The sequence below is a fragment of the Myotis nattereri genome, assembly GCF_964212035.1.
Source record: "Myotis nattereri genome assembly, chromosome: 5".
Lineage (NCBI taxonomy): Eukaryota > Metazoa > Chordata > Mammalia > Chiroptera > Vespertilionidae > Myotis > Myotis nattereri.
In genome coordinates this window covers 79,131,690-79,147,509 of record NC_138080.1, presented here as the reverse complement: position 1 = coordinate 79,147,509, position 15,820 = coordinate 79,131,690, and the positions used below count along the sequence as shown (strand labels likewise).

Sequence of the window (15,820 nt, the reverse complement as noted above, 5' to 3'; positions counted from 1 at the left end):
GCTTAGAATAGTAGTTGGCATGTAAAATTAGTGTCATAAATGTTTGCTGAATTGGTGGGTTAAAGTCTTTCCTATGTTAAATATGAATGTGTTGGTCTGGGGCAGATGCTTCCGGGACTCTTCTAGCTCTGAATCTCAGTGACCTAGAAATCCCAACCTAAAACATTCATCCAGAGAACTACTAGCACAGGCAGTTTATTCTGCATTTTCTGAACATCTCTCTCAGAGCAGACACATGTCAGGGGACTTGGGGTTTAGCAATGATGATCCACACTTGGTCCCTGGCCTCACAGAGAAGGATAGAGGATTGACTAAGTTCATGGGCCAGGGGCCATTCACACACTCATTCAACAACTGTCACTGAGCCCCGTGATATTCCAGACACTGTTTAGGAGCTAAGCAATTCAAGGTTAAAACTGTGAATTGCTCAGCTTATTTGGAGGCACGTAGAAAAGTATATTAGCAATGACTGACCAGTGTAGAACACAAGCAAACAGAGAAACAACATGAATACAAGAAACTTCACTGTTTACGTGACATGCAGGCAGTGGTGAGGAGCACAGGCACTGTCTTTGGTCACCTGGGGCTTCTATTGGATTTTGACTGACTTAGAGTCACATCCCAGCTTGGCCACTTATTATTTGCATGGTCTTTGGCAAGTTCTGATTTTTCCCCTCATCTTTCAAGTGGAGATAATATTGGCCTTATAAGGTGATCATAAGAATGGACTGATTCTTTGTATTGGACAATGAAGTCTGGGCTATAGAGGCATGAAAGCACAGCGACTGTTTGAGGTTTGTGAGTTGTTCGATGTAACTAAAGGCAGGGCAAATATTGGAGGATGAGGAAAATATAGGCTGGGAAAGGAAACTCAATTCTGGCAGGGAAGTTTCTGGTGGACATAGTCATGAAACTCTTAAAAAATTAAAATTCATAATTTTAACAAAAACAAGAACATCAATTTATCTTCTTAAGTGAAAAAAATTTTACAGCCATTATGGTATTTAAAGATGACTATCTCCCTGCTCCATCTTTCCTGCTGGGTTCTCAGTATTTATTGCTGAAGAATGAAAATGAAATGTTTTACTCTTTGTGTTTATTCTATGTTTTAGGAAACCTCATTGGTGTTTGCCCATTATTTATCGTTGCCTCTGTCTCCCATGCACAATTAAGACCTGATTTATATTTTGATTAGCACTCTACGCCTTATCTTAGAATAGTGTAAGGCAGGCAATTGGCTATTGAGTGGCACGTTGGTGAAGAGACAGACGGGAAAGAAAGCTGGTTGTGGGCAAGGTTAAAACTGTGAATTGCTCAGCTTATTTTGATGCACATGGGAAAGTATTTTAGCAATGAGTGAACAGTGTGGGATGCAAGCAAACTGAGGAATAACACGAATGCAATAGACTTCAATGATGCAGCACTTACTGAACCCTTCAGTGGGCGATGCAGCCATTCTTCTCTCAGCTTGAGGTAGTTTCTAGCAGCTTAGAAGGTACCCCAGGAAACCCAAGGTCCAATCAGCACTAACTTTGTCATGATTGCTTTAATGGTATCAGTTAAGGAATGGAATTTAATAACCTTGGGAACCATCCCGAGGAAGCAGAAATGAACCTTCCCTGATTGGAGAAAGAAAAGATTTGGAAATGAATAGTCTCCAATTTCCCATTTATAAATCCAGAGCCAAATGTTTCCGAAAAATTAACGGTAGATGGATGAAAGAAATAGCAGCTCTAATTTTGATATTCGTACCTGGGGAGCCACAAACACCCTGTAACTCATTAGTAAACCTCACCCAATGCTTGGCACATTGAAGGCTCTCAAAAAGCTCTGAATTATGTGAGGTTAATTTACTAAAAAAAAAAACACAGGGTTTTTCACCAGTGGGCCTGAGGTCCCTGGGAACAGATGGCATGGGGATTCTGTTCCAGGGCACAGGATACATTTTTGATTAACCAGCTTTAACTGGAGCAGCATTCTGGTCCTGCACGAATGAACAATTTGCTTCTGAGAGGTCTTTGTATGTAGTTTTACTGCTATTGATTTTCCATTTTAGATATCAGTACCCCGGAGAGCTCCCTCATTTTAGGGCAGTGATTTTTCAACTGCTGTGCCACAAGAATTTTTGAAACATGCAATATCTGACTATTGAGTCAGGGGCACTAACCTCTCTTCCTTTAGATTATCAAATCAAAAAATGACAACAGCCAACACAACAATAACTGTCCAGTGTGAATGCCCTGTCTTGAAACAAACATTTATACGTCATATAGTAGAGTGGCATCTTATTGGTCATGTTGTTTAATATGGTTGCATCTGATTGGTTAATTCTTGGTACCAGAAATCCTTATATACAAGTATAGGCATCTGATTTTTTTAAAAAGTCACTTTGGAGCAAAAAGGGTAGGCAATTATTATTATTTTTTTTTGTAAATCTATCAAGTTTATGCCTATTTTTGTCAGATTGGTAAAAAATATATTTTTTCATATACTGCATAATTTTAGTAATGAGTTTATGTGTGCCATGGATGAAAAGGTTGAAAATTGCTGTTCTAAGGTCCTTTAAACTTGCTAAATGCTTTCAACACTTCTTAAACTTTTCTACCAAAGAACCCCTAAGGGTAAGTAAGAGCAAGCACCTCTTCTGAGGCCCAGGGGACGGAACTCACTGTGAGCACATACATTTTTGAAGTCTCTTTTAGACAGATTTATGTGAAGTTTGCAGTCTATTCCATAGTAGTTTTAAGTTCCCTACCATCCAGTAAAGCAGATGCTGCAGGGAGATCCATGGTAGATTTGCACTGTCCTTGGCTCACCACAGTCTGAGAAGTAAGATTGGGTTAGACTAACCGTGGGCAAACTACGGCCCGCGGGCCGGATCCTGCCCGTTTGAAATGAATAAAACTATTGAAAAAAAAAGACCGTACCCTTTTATGTAATGATGTTTACTTTGAATTTATATTAGTTCACACAAACACTCCATCCATGCTTTTGTTCCGGCCCTCCAGTCCAGTTTAAGAACCCATTGTGGCCCTCGAGTCAAAAAGTTTGCCCACCCCTGGGTTAGACTGTGGAAAACAGGAAAGGAGACCGGCTGTGGAAGATACCTGGAGTGGGACTACCTCCATCCCCACTTTTGCTGATTTTTGACTTGTTGGGGAGGAGACTGGTGAATGAGCAGCACGATGCCTCACTGGAGTTCTTCACTGAGGCTCCACGCCTACCGATGCCGCACTGTGGGAGTGGCGGCCTCATCTAAGACTCTGAGAAGTCACATGAGCATCCCTATCTCCAGCCTGGGGCAGGCTTCCCCTGTCAACTTCACTGTTCCAGTTTCACTCCGCCCCTGCCCTCTCGGGCTCTGCAGGACAGGGCAGGAGGCAGTCCCATGGACAGGTGCTTACTGAGGGTTGGAACGCCCCAGCCTTGTACACCAAACCCGCCCTGCAGAACCTTGCCGGCCCATTCTCCCCAACGTGCCCCATGTTACCAACCTCCCTGAACTCAAGCCCCTGTCTTGTCTCCAAAGTGTCTGCCAGATTCCTTTTTCATAATTATTTTCTCTTTTTTCCTGGATTACCTATGGTGCCTGAATGTAGGCCCTTAGGATACCTTCACACTCGCACTCCATGACTCTCCGAGAGAGGCTTTCAAAGCCCAAAGACCTTCTTTCAAAACAAATAAATAAACAAACATAAATAACCTGTAGGCTTGTGTATAGGTTCTGTTGTATGAGCTCTTAGTGCACAGAATTTGGGGGTAGGAGGGAGCTGTTAATTCTTCATTCCCGGACTTTATAACCTGAGATGAGACACGGCAGAGCACGGCTCTGCTAGCGATGTACGAACTTCCTAGTTGTCACAAAATGATTTTAGCAGTGCTGAGGGTCTAGTTAATCAGCAAAAGTTGTCTGGGTAAAGTGGACTCTGATATTCAAAATGAAGCTTGGGTGTTTCTTCTTGAGGAGCTGAGTCTACCACCTGGATTGTAAAGGCTGGACAGCATCACAGCTCCAGGATCTGGAGTCTCTGAAATGTCCAGGTTCCTTGCCCTTCATGCACATCCACTTCTCTATTTGGAGAGCCAGCTGGTGAGGGTGATGGGGATGATAACTGACACACAGTATGTGCCAGGCCCATGCTAGGCAATGCTCAGGCATTATCCGATCAGATCCTTACAATAGTCCGGTGCAGAAGATCTGTCTGTCTGCACCTGTGTGAATCCTGAGGCTTGAGTAATCTACCAAGGTTACATCGGCAGGAGGTGACTCAGCTGTGCGTCTGCCCTGCCACATCTCTGTGACCCACACTCATGGGCTTGTTTCTTCTGGGCTCACTTAACCTTTTCCTTGAAATTGGTGGAGTGGCTGAGTTTCTCCATTCTCACATGATCAACAACCGTGGCTGCTAAATAATGGCAGAATTATGCTCATCGGCACCAATGGAGTTAGTTCTCAGGATGCCTTTGGTCTGGGAAAAGCTCTGTGTTTTATAATAATTTTAATTGCATTGAAGTGAAGCACAGATAGAAAAGATGGACTTTATGAGCTACAGTACATTTAAGTATACCTTCTTCTTGGAAATATTTTATTTTTACTGTGCTATTAATGTCCTCTTATTCTCCTAGGTTATAGAACTGGTTCTTAGGTAGTTTAAGTAATTCTCCCTTTCCCCTTTATTCATAAATGCCTTATGAATAATTTCTGTCAATTACAATGAAATAGAATCTAAGCATCTTTACTGTTATAACATTTTAATAATTCCTGGCCACTTTGATGAATGAGAAGTTTCAGACTTATCTGTAGGTGGTGTCTTGTTCCTGTACTGAGAATAGAGGCAATTCTCAGGCCCTGATGTTCCTACTGCTCTGTCCCGTCTGATGCTGGGCGTTGTGTAGCTCCCATCAGTGTGGCCATATGCACGCCTCATAAAACCTTCACAGGAGGAGCCTCATGAGCTACCCAGTCCCTGTCAGGTGTTCTTTCCTCAGTCGTGGAGAGACTACGTTCACTGGGCATCAGGATTGCCTTGAAGAGAATTGTTGACTTTTGTTTTCAGTAGAAAAGTCATGTAAGTTTATTCAAATATCCAACATCTAGCTTTGAGTTTGGATAGTGCCATGCTTTCTTCACAGTAAGAGGTTATTTCTGGGAGGCTGTGGGTGACATGATTCTTTGGGGAGGTGACAGAAGGGTTCAGTATGCAACTGCTTGGTACTGTGGCCACTACCTTTATCCCCCTCATAAACTGTTTTCATGACTGGCCAAGTGGCTCTGAACATCAGCTTTTACCCAGATTGAAATCCAGATTTACCAGCTGTGTGACCGCAGACAAGTTACTTAACATCTCTGTGTCAATTTCCTCCGTGGTGAATCAGTAATAAAAGAATCTGTTTCCTCGCTGGTAAATTATAATAACAGTACATTCTTCTACAGGTTGATGGATGTCCCTGTCTCCTTTGTCACCTCTCTAATTAAGTGATACATTATGTAATAAAATGTTCCATCCTTCCCCACCTATCCACTTAGTTCTTCTCCCCTCCTGTCCTTTTCCTCCTGTCCCCCATCCCATTTTGAAATGGAAGTTGGTTTATTGGTGAAAACATGGAATGAGGCTCCTTGTCTTCACCATCCCAGAGCAGCTGGGAACAGGGGAAGGTGTGAGATGACAGCTTGGAGAAGCAGGGATTGGCTGGCCGAGTAAAGTTTTGTGGTCTGTGATTTTATGGAGTGTATTCCCTCAGCTACTCTCACAGACCTGTCTTAATACGTTCTTTTCTAATGATCCGGATGTGTGAATTAGCCATGTTTTATTATGTCTTGTTTTGCATGTGAGCAGAGGGACACAGCTCTTCCTGGCTGCTGCCTTTAGTCCCACCAGGCGTGAGTGTCCTGAACTCATAGCTCAGAGACAGGTGCCGGCATCTCACAGCCTGGACACTTGCTCTTGCCCCTGGTGGACGTGACTTGTCATTGTCTCCCTGTGTCAGACAAGATTCTCCAGGAAGCAGGAAACTGATGTTTCTAGAGGAGTCGGGGGCAGGCAGCATTGGTGTTGGTGGGAGATGGGGAGTCTGAATTCACTCTCAGGGTATTGCAGGGTAGGCCCAGGAGACAGGACAAGCAGGAGGGGAGGGCACCGGTGTGTGAGTGCGGGGAGGCCGGAGCGGCGCTTCTTTTCAGAGCAGCGCAGTAGGAACAGGAAAGGGCATCTTCAGAAGTAAACAGACCTGGTTGTGAGTACTGGCTTTGCCATGTGAAGTCAGGAAGTTCCTTTGCCATTTAAAATCAGTTTTCTCATCTTTAACTTGCTTTTCCCATGCATTGTAAACATCTACTTGTGTTAGAGTATACAGACCTACTTTCTCCTTTATAGCAGCTGGATAATACAGGGCATCCCCCCAAAAATGATTATAAAGTCAGTGTTAGTTAACATACAGTTCATTTTCAAAATTAAGCTGTTAAAGTGTGTATAAATTTTGGGGGGGATATCCTGTATTTTATAAGGGGATGTCTTATAATCAAGGTAACCATTTCCCTATAGATGGTGTATGGACTGAATGTTTGTGTTGAAGCTTTAACCCTCTCTGTGGCTATACTTGGAGATGGGGTCTCTAAGGATGTCACTGAGGTTAAATGAGGTCATAAGGGTGGGTCCCTGGTGATAGGAGAGGAGTTCTTGTAAGAAGAGACATCAGAGAGCTCGCTTGCTCTCCTAGTGTGCCTAGAAGAGGCCATGTGAGGGCACAGCAAGAAGGTGGCTGCCTGCAAGCCAGAAAGAGAGCTCTCATTAGAAAGTGACCACACTACACCCTAATCTCAGCCTTCTAGCCTCCAAAACTGTGAGGAAATACATTTCTGTTATTCAGTCCACCCCATCTGTGGTAGTTTAGTATGGCAGGCTAAACAATCTAATGCAGATGGACATTCAAGTTGTTTATAATCTTCCCTTATTATAGACCGTTAAGATGCACATTTTTGCCTAAATCATTTGCTTGGTGAGTCATAGGATATTTCCTACCCTTCTTTCCTTTTGTTATTAAAATGTTTAAATATACCCAAAAGTTGAAGGAATAATATCATAAACTCCCACACACCCATCCAACTATATTTAACATTAAAAGCATGGTTGAAAATTGACCTCAAAAAAAGGCTGTTAATAGTTGATATCACCCTACGAAACACACACACACACACACACACACACACACACACACGCGCGCGCGCGTGCACACACACACACCCCTACACCTGTGCATAGCACTCTTAGTTTTAACAAAGAAAGAAATGAGTCCTCAGACCCTTGTTTTAAAGGGAAAGGAAAGGTCTTGTCCCAGGAGGGGTATCTTTGGTCAGATGTATACTTCTATCCTGTGTCCCTTTGTCCTTGACTGTCCCCGGTCCTCACGCACTCCCATCCCCCACTCCCTGGGCACACACGCTCAGCCATCCACATCATTCAGCTGTCTGTCCTGTTTAGATGCATGGCCAATAGGCCCCTTTGTTCAACCTCAGAGAACTTGGCCCACCCCTTGGTTTGAAAGCTGAGAACAATGACAGGCTTTTCACGCCGCCATACTTCTCCGGTTCCAGCAAAATACTATGGGTGGAATCTTCTATTTTTTATTCTGTGAAGCTCTATCGAATCAGCTAGTAAACAAGACCCTCTGGAGGGTGTGTGTGTTGGGGGTGGGGTGGGAACAAGATGCATGCACAGGTTACCATGGGGACAGACAAGCTGTAATAAATGTTTGAGATCTGAGCATGCCGAGGTTTTAACAGTTTAGGGTAATTTTGTTGTCAGTCATCCATTAAGTCACTCCTAATGAGTCACTAGGAGTGTCTTTGCTCTTCACAGGAACTTCAGATGAGCATGATTTGGGCAGAGAGCAACCTTAAAAGCAATAAGGAGACAACAGACAGTCATTAAATTGTCGACTGTTAGCAAATCGAGTGGCCTTTTGTCTGAGCAAGTCTCTAGGGGTCACCAGAGTGGACCACACGTTGACAGGGCTGTTTTAGGCTAAGTCTTGGCTGATCGGTCTTACCATCTAGGCTTGTTGCCTCCCAGAATTCTGTGCAGCTAATGGCCCCATAGAGGAAACATGGGCAATAGGGGCTGAGCACTGGGACCTCCATTCTGACCCCGCTGTCATTTGGAGGGTGAGGGTGTGAGCATATAAATTCTTAGCAAAGGACCACTTTCCACATAAAATGTGTGTAAAAGGTCTTCCCTTCCTACCCCTTCTACCACAGAGCAGGTGCCCACAGATACCCAGCATGGGAAGATGTCGTCACGGTGGGGCTTGGGAGCGTGGCCCCAGTGTCCTCATTGGTTTTCAGGCCCTCAGCCATGAGGCTGCCATGCTCTCCAGCCTTCTCACTCACCCTCCTGCCCTGGGCTCTGGCCTGGTGAAATGCTGCAGGTCCCATGTCTGCTATGGTTTCTCTTGAGTCTGGAAGGGGAGCTTCTTTTTATCCAGAAGGTTCTTCCTCAATCTATTATGAGGGTTGAGCCCACTTCTCCATAGATGTCAGTCTCCTCAGGAAGTCTTCCCCACCCCTGGGAAGGCTGGATCCTGCCTGCCAAAATGGGCCTGCACAGAATGGAGGCCCTGCAAGCGTTAATGGAATAAACACAAGCATGCGTCACTCGCCCTGGTGGCTCTCAGGGACCCTAGGGCTAAGCACAAAATGGAACATCCTCTCCTCCCAGCGTCTCTGAGGGGGTCCCCACTCGGCTGCGACAGCTGGGATGGCCCTTTGCCTGTGAGCTTTGCAGGATGTGCCCAAGGACAGCGAAAAGGCTTGAGTCAGGATTTTAAAAGCAATGCAGCTAATTAAAAAATAACTTGAACTGAAAACAAGTTCGGAAACAATTAGGATAATTAAAATATCACTACAGTACCTTAATTGAGATCAAGCCGTGAGCTTAAAGAATAAAATTAATTTTAAAATTACATGTAACCTATAATTAATTGGCTTTCGAATTCAATGTTTTCCTGCTCAACAAATCTCTCTTTAAATTAATTCATTTTTTTCTTTGAGAAAAGCTTTTGTAAAAAATATTAAAAATTAATTGGACATGAATCATGTGCCAGTTGACACTTGCTCATGGGCAGGAAAGATGACGTTGACCTCTGTGGGTATCTGCTCTGTGCTAGGCTCAGTGTCCTATTTAAGTCCACGTAAGTCCTGCAGGTTATTGAGACAGAAGAGGCACAGGGACATGGTCGGCTTTGCTGACTAACGGGGATTGCAGCATCCTAACACGAGGCATGTGCTCAGTGAGCAAATGCTAGAGTACCGTCTCTGGAAATCATTAGCACCTGGACAAGGAGATGGTCGGGGTTGTCCCTGACACCCAGCTCCTGGCGCCCCTTCCCTCCGCACCTGCACCATTTCCCGGCACCTTATTAAAGAGCCTCTTCCACTTACTATTCTGATGCCTTATCACTCCCTTTAGAAGTGGAGCCACATGGCTCTGTCCGAAACCTGTCCTGGGTGATTTTCATAAGTGTCACCGTTCAGGAGTGTCACCTGAGCCTTGGGGCTGCTGGGAAAGCTTACCGAGGCCACATTTAAATGGAACCTACACACTCCTTTAACCATGCACATCCCCTTTAAATTCCAATGTTGCTGCTTTTCAAAACAAGATGAATCCTGGTGATTAAATAAACTCTGACAGCATGATCTGTTACTGTTTTGTTGTTCTGTGAAGTTCATTTAAATAATTCGCATATGTGTTTGAAGTATTCAGTCCCTGATAATTAATTTTTAGCCTACTTGAATTTTATATGCAAATTTTAAGGAAGTATGCATAGAGAGTTAAATAACTGATGATTTTTATTTATTGTTTTGGTTGGAGTTTTTTGTTTGTTTTAGTAATGCTAGCGTCAAGCATGGGGGGGCGGAGAGGGGTGGTTGATCTACTGTACTAGTAGCCTAATGCTAGGGTGACAGATGGCAAGGTTGCAGAAAGAAAATGGAACGCCCACTGGTCAGTTGACTCCTTTGGGTGGTGGCTGCATTCAGAGGGAGTATGCAGAGTGCACACTTACCCGGAGCTGGCACCCCACCTTCTGGGGTGGTGTGTGTGGGGCCCAGCCGAGGCAGCACCAGGCCTCTGGCTGCCCCTGCTTTTACCCCTTAACACTCATTCTGCCAGAAGGCCTCTCAGGTACGTGGCGCATCTGGCTTTATATATGTTGTGAGGTGAGGGCCACAGCAGCTTTTAAAAGGAGATCCTAGCCCTGATTGGTGTGGCTCAGTTAGTTGGGCATTGTCCCGTGCACAGATAGGTGCCCGGTTCGATTCCTGGTCAAGGCCCATGCCCAAGTTTCAAATTTGATGCCTGATTGGGGTGCATGTTAGAGGCAGTCAATCAATGTTTCTCTTTCAAGTCTCAGTCTCTCTCTCTCTCTCTCTCTCTCTCTCTCTCTCTCTCTCTCTCTCTCTCTTCCTCTTCCTCTCATCCTCCATCTCTTCCTCTCCCTTCCTCTCTTTAAAAATCAATAAAAACTTTTTTTTTTTTTAAAAAAAAAAAAAAGGAGATCCCAGGTGATCCTCTGCTGCTGGCTTGTGGTGGTAAGGAGTTTGGGTCCTGGAGCCCCCCACTAGATGTCAGATACCTTCTGCTCTTCTCACCAGGGACTTCTCTTTCAGACCTTTATTTGTAAAACTAGAGGCCCGATGCATGAAGATTCGTGCAAGAATAGGCCTTCCTTCCCCTGGCTGCCGGCACCGCCTTCACTCCAGCCCGGAGACGCCTTTCCGCCTTAGCTCTGGCCCGGAGCTGCCTTCCACCTTTGCGCACTGCCCAGAGGCCCGGAGCAGCCGGGGCAGGGTGGAACACCTGTATTGTCGCCATGGCGATGACGCAAGCATCCGTCCCAGCCACCGCCATCTTTGTTGCATCAATTTGCATATTCCCTCTTTATTGGCTGTGGGCGCCGCCATCTTTGTCACAAAGTGATGGTCAATTTGTATATTCCGTCTTTATTAGATAGGATGGGTATATCAGCAGCAGCTGCCTTCTTGGATGTTGTGAGAATGAAATATGGTAATCCAATTAGAGGGCTTAGTTCACTGCCTGCATGTCAAAAGCACAGGCCAAGTGTTAGCTATTGTTCTTGTTATTATGGAGGCTTATTATCCAGTCTGAGGACAAAAGACAGACACGCACTAAATTAACAAACACCTAAGACGTCTGTGCTAAGCACTTACATGTACCAGGTCTTTTCTAAGTACTCACAAATATTAACTCATTTAATCCTCATGATAACGAAAAGCAGCAGTAAGTACAGTTATTACCCCATCTAACAGAAGAGGCATCCGAGGAAGGGAAAGGTTGGTAAGCAGCAGAGCCAGCTTTCAAACTCAGAAACATGGGGCTGAGAGTCTGTGTTCTTCCCCACGATGTCGGCTGACGGACATGCCTTGGGACTGCACTGTCCAGTGAGGCCCCGCAGGCCGCCCTGTGGACATGGCATGTTTGTGAAGTTGGCTGCAGTAGCAGAAAGAAGCGCGAATTGGGCCATAAAGCTTGTCATGTAGTACTGCAGGTTGTGGCACCGTCCCTCTAGGCCAGCCTGTTAGTCTCCATCTCTGAGCTGTCCCCAGTGAAAACCCCAGGGTTATGTGGCACCTGCCAGGGAAGCCTCGGCTGGCACCTGTGGCCTGGCTGCCAGTGGTCTGGCCCCAAGTTTCTTGAGATCCCTAAGTGTACTTCATCCGAGGTGGTTTGGAGTGTGAGAAGGGGCAGCGAAGGGCCAGCGTGGTCCTCATTAATTGTTACCTGGTCATCAAGTCTTCATTGTGGGTTCAGGTTTGGATGTGTCCTGGAAAGTAGTCAAATTGGTTGGACTGCCACCTGGATTGGTGGGTGGGGGACAGGGCGGCCTGAGGCATACCAACATTGGGGCGTCTTGTATGGAAGTCCTCAGGACCAAGAGGGATCCACCCAGAAAGCCCAGCCCCGTGAGGCAGACCCAGAGTGCAGGAGGCAGCCCTCAGCTCAGGAGCTCAGAGTGAGCCCTCTTTCCAGGGAGCTCCATGCAGCCTCTCTCTTATCTGGCAGCTCATTTCCTCCTGCTGAGCTCCAGCAGTTCCTTGGGAAGTAAGCTCTGCCAGGTGGCTCCCCTGGGACCGACCAGGATGCAGCCTTGTTGCCAACCTGACTGGCCTAACAACTCACCTGGCTTCTGTTTCCAGCGCTGAGGCTGCTGCACAGAGGGCGCACCCTGAGCGGTGCAAGCAGCAGAAATGCCTTTGGATGTTTGTGTTCAGGTCCCTGGAGACACTCCCAGCAGCAGTCTGAGGAAAATGGTGCTGAGATTCTGGGCCTGGGCGGGCTGAGGAACAATGACTGCCTGCGTGCAGGGAGATGGTGAGCGGGAGGGACCCGTGGTGGAGGAAGGATGGCATTTCTCGTGGCAGTTTTGCTGTCCCTGCTCTGGAAGCTGATTTGTTTAACCAAATGTTTGGTGGCGAGGACACGGGGAAACTCACCTCCCTGGCCAAGGAGAGCAGTTATGAGAGAGCTATAGCCTCACAGGCGTCAGGCCCTGCAGGTGGGAGGTGGCACAATTGCTTTTGCTTTGCAGAGACTCCCCTGTGGTCACTTCTCTGCCTCAATGAGGAGCCACCTCAGCAGGTGGGGTGCTAATGAGCTGGGGCCTGCTGCTCTGCCTGTTCTAGGAAGTGTTGCCTTGTAGGAACTGCTGTCCTTGGAGACTCTTTCTCCAGCGGCTTGTCCTCGCTGTCATTATTCCCAGGCATAAAGCTCACTTACTAGTCAGATGGAATATCTTATGATTGCCCAGACATGCTTCCTTTCATTGGCGGATGTGGCCACCCGGCCTCGGGTGTCTTTTCTCTCTTTGCTTTTCAAAATCCTCCCCATCCTTCAAAATCCAATTCACATATTAATGCTTCATTAATCCTTGCCCCAGAAATTGATCTCTGTTTTTCTCTCGAGCTCTGTTATCACTTTACATGCCCGTCATGGCCCTTATCTAATTCTCCCTGCACAATAAATATTTATGGGGAAGCGTTTCCCCCTCCCTCTTGTATTGTAACTGTGTGTGGTGCAGAACTGTCTTGTGCATCTGGAAGTTCTTCACAAAACTTAAAATAGGCTTATTTATGCACAGCGTCCATCGGATTGAACTGAAGTCCCTGAAGAAACAAGAACAAAAAACTCTGTCCTCAAGGACTTTTTCTGTTGTCGGAAATAAGTAAAATTAGGCACGGATGAAGTCATAAACAGCAATGGCAGACAAATAACCAAGGAGGGAGAATAGCTCTTGGTCCTTAGAGCATGTAGGATTTAGAGGATTTTAAAAGTAATTTCTGCCAAAGATGAAGATGCTGCGGGTCCCCACGGCACAATGGAATCACTTTCCTGATGTGAAGAAAACATGTGAAGTAGACACGGAATTCCCCCGTGTCGGTTCCATTCCCATCTCCTGCAGAAAACAGCGCAGAGTGCAAACGCATGGTGTGTTTACGTCCCACACATCTATTTGAGTAGAAATAGAAATTAGATGTTCCCTGGAGGTTCTAACCGCCCGTGTCTGTTCTTTTTTGCCTCAGCCCTGGACGCGTCCAAAGACCCCTGCCTGAAGGTGAAGTGCAGCCCCCACAAGGTGTGTGTGACCCAGGACTACCAGACGGCCCTGTGTGTCAGCCGCAAGCACCTGCTCCCCAGGTAAAGGCAGGAGGTCGGGGGTGCTCTCCATCTGGTGGATCTGGGGGTGCGCCATCGCTGACTGGGGGGCAGGAAGCAGAGGCAGAGCGGGTGTTTGTGCCGTGGTTTCATACGGGATTTGGTACCTGCACTCCTGCTGTGGTTCTCAGACACAGATTGGCAAAGAATGTCAATATCTTTATTTCCTTTACATCAACTTTACTTGACTCTGAGCCCTCATCTGAGCAGAGGAACAGAAAACCCTTTCTTGGTCATTATTGGCACTGTCCCTCCTCCCAGAATGACCCCAGGACCCAGGAAGCTTGTAGCTAACAAAACACTGACTGGACCTTTAGTCTCCTGGTTGCCACTGACATTCCCACCAGGGGTTGTCTATGCCATGACCATATAGAACAGTGATGGTGAACCTATGACACGTGTGTCAGAGGTGACACACGAACTCATTTTTTTGGTTGATTTGTCTTTGTTAAATGGCATTTAAATATATAAAATAAATATCAAAAATATAAGTCTTTGTTTTACTATGGTTGCAAATATCAAAAAATTTCTATATGTGATACGGCACCAGAGTTAAGTTAGGGTTTTTCAAAATGCTGACACGCTGAGCTCAAAAGGTTTGCCATCACTGATAAAGAATGTGGCACCGCCAAAACTGGTTTGGCTCAGTGGATAGAGCGTCGGCCTGCGGACTGAAGGGTCCCGGGTTCGATTCCGGTCAAAGGCATGTACCTGGGTTGCGGGCACATCCCCAGTGGGAGATGTGCAGGAGGCAGCTGATCGATGTTTCTCTCTCATCGATGTTTCTAACTCTCTATCTCTCTCCCTTCCTCTCTGTGAAAAATCAATAAAATATATAAAAAAAAGAATGTGGCATCTTTGCCTGGCTGGGTGTCCAGCACACCACCATTCCTCCTGATAACGTGTCTTGCTCTTCCCACAGGGGGCAGCATCTGATAGTCTCTCTTCCCCAGCCCAGGGGACGTCTCCCCACTGTTTTTCAGGGTCCTCAAAGCCTTTGCCGCCCCCCACCCACTCCCAGCATTATCCAGCCAGTGGGCGTAGGCTTTTACAAATGACAGAAAGAGCTGTCGATTTCAGGCTACTTCTGCCTTCCGTCCTGCAGAAGTACTCAAAGCAAGAAAGCAGAGACACAGACTCAAAAAGCAGGCTTTTTTAAAGGGTAGGGTTGGCCAGGTGTGGTGGGGGGAGAAAGGTGATTCCAGTGCCTATGCCGCCCCTTTCTTCACACTGCCTGGACAGCAGAGAGGTGTGCGACGGGCACAGGAGTTAGGACTCCCAGTTCTGGGCTCAGCAACTTGCGAGGAACGTGTTTAAATTTCCCTCAACCCCCTACCTGGTCTCCTCTGACCCTGCCTGAGGAGCTCTGTCCTGGGAAACAAGGTCCAGCAGGAGTGACAAGAAGAGCAGGGCTTCCACCCCCTGGGCCTCTGCAAGCCTGGTGCCTGCAGCAGCAGACCTAGCCCGATGCTAGCCTTGTAATCGGCCTTTGTGTCTGTGAGACCTGCATGCTTTGCTGTTCCCTCAGACAGGAGAGCTCTTCCTGGAAGTAAAGAGATCTCACCCCAAAGCCCAAACATGTGCCTGGCATTGTGCTCAGCACCCCCATCCTTGAATTCTCCCGGCCATTTTGCCAAGTGGGTGTTTATTTTTGTCTTCACTCTAAAAATGGGAGAACTGAGGCAGAGAGAGGCGTTGGCGATTTGCTTGTATATCTAGTGAGTGGCAGCCATGATTCAAACCAGGGCTGTCTAGCTCCACCACTTATGTTCTTTATCACTACTTCATGTTGGCCTCTCCACTGACCTGTCCTTGTCTATCCTCATTCATTGTCCTCCCACAGAAAGGCACGGGGTACCTATTGTGTGCCAGGTTCACGTTAGGCCCTGAGGCCAGAGAGGTCAACAAGAGACCCTGTTTCCACTCTCAACGAAAATCAATTTTGCTGTGGAATGGGATATAAACATATTTTTTTTTATTAGAAATTCCTTTTAAGACATACATCTCTGAGAAAACTATCCTAGTGTCTCCTGCCACACTTGATTTCTTCTTTCTCAGAAGGAGGGACGATATGTCCTCTTTTGCTGCAAATA

General features: G+C 46.4%; 1 protein-coding gene across 1 annotated transcript in view; it reads left to right on the top strand.

Annotated features, from left to right (window-relative positions):
- Window positions 1-15,820, top strand: part of SPOCK1 (SPARC (osteonectin), cwcv and kazal like domains proteoglycan 1) — a 496,575-nt gene that overhangs the window by 329,363 nt on the left and 151,392 nt on the right. The window contains exon 4 of the mRNA XM_081090748.1: window positions 13,595-13,709. Coding sequence (XP_080946874.1) covers window positions 13,595-13,709 — 115 coding nt within the window. The remainder of the gene's footprint in view (window positions 1-13,594; window positions 13,710-15,820) is intronic.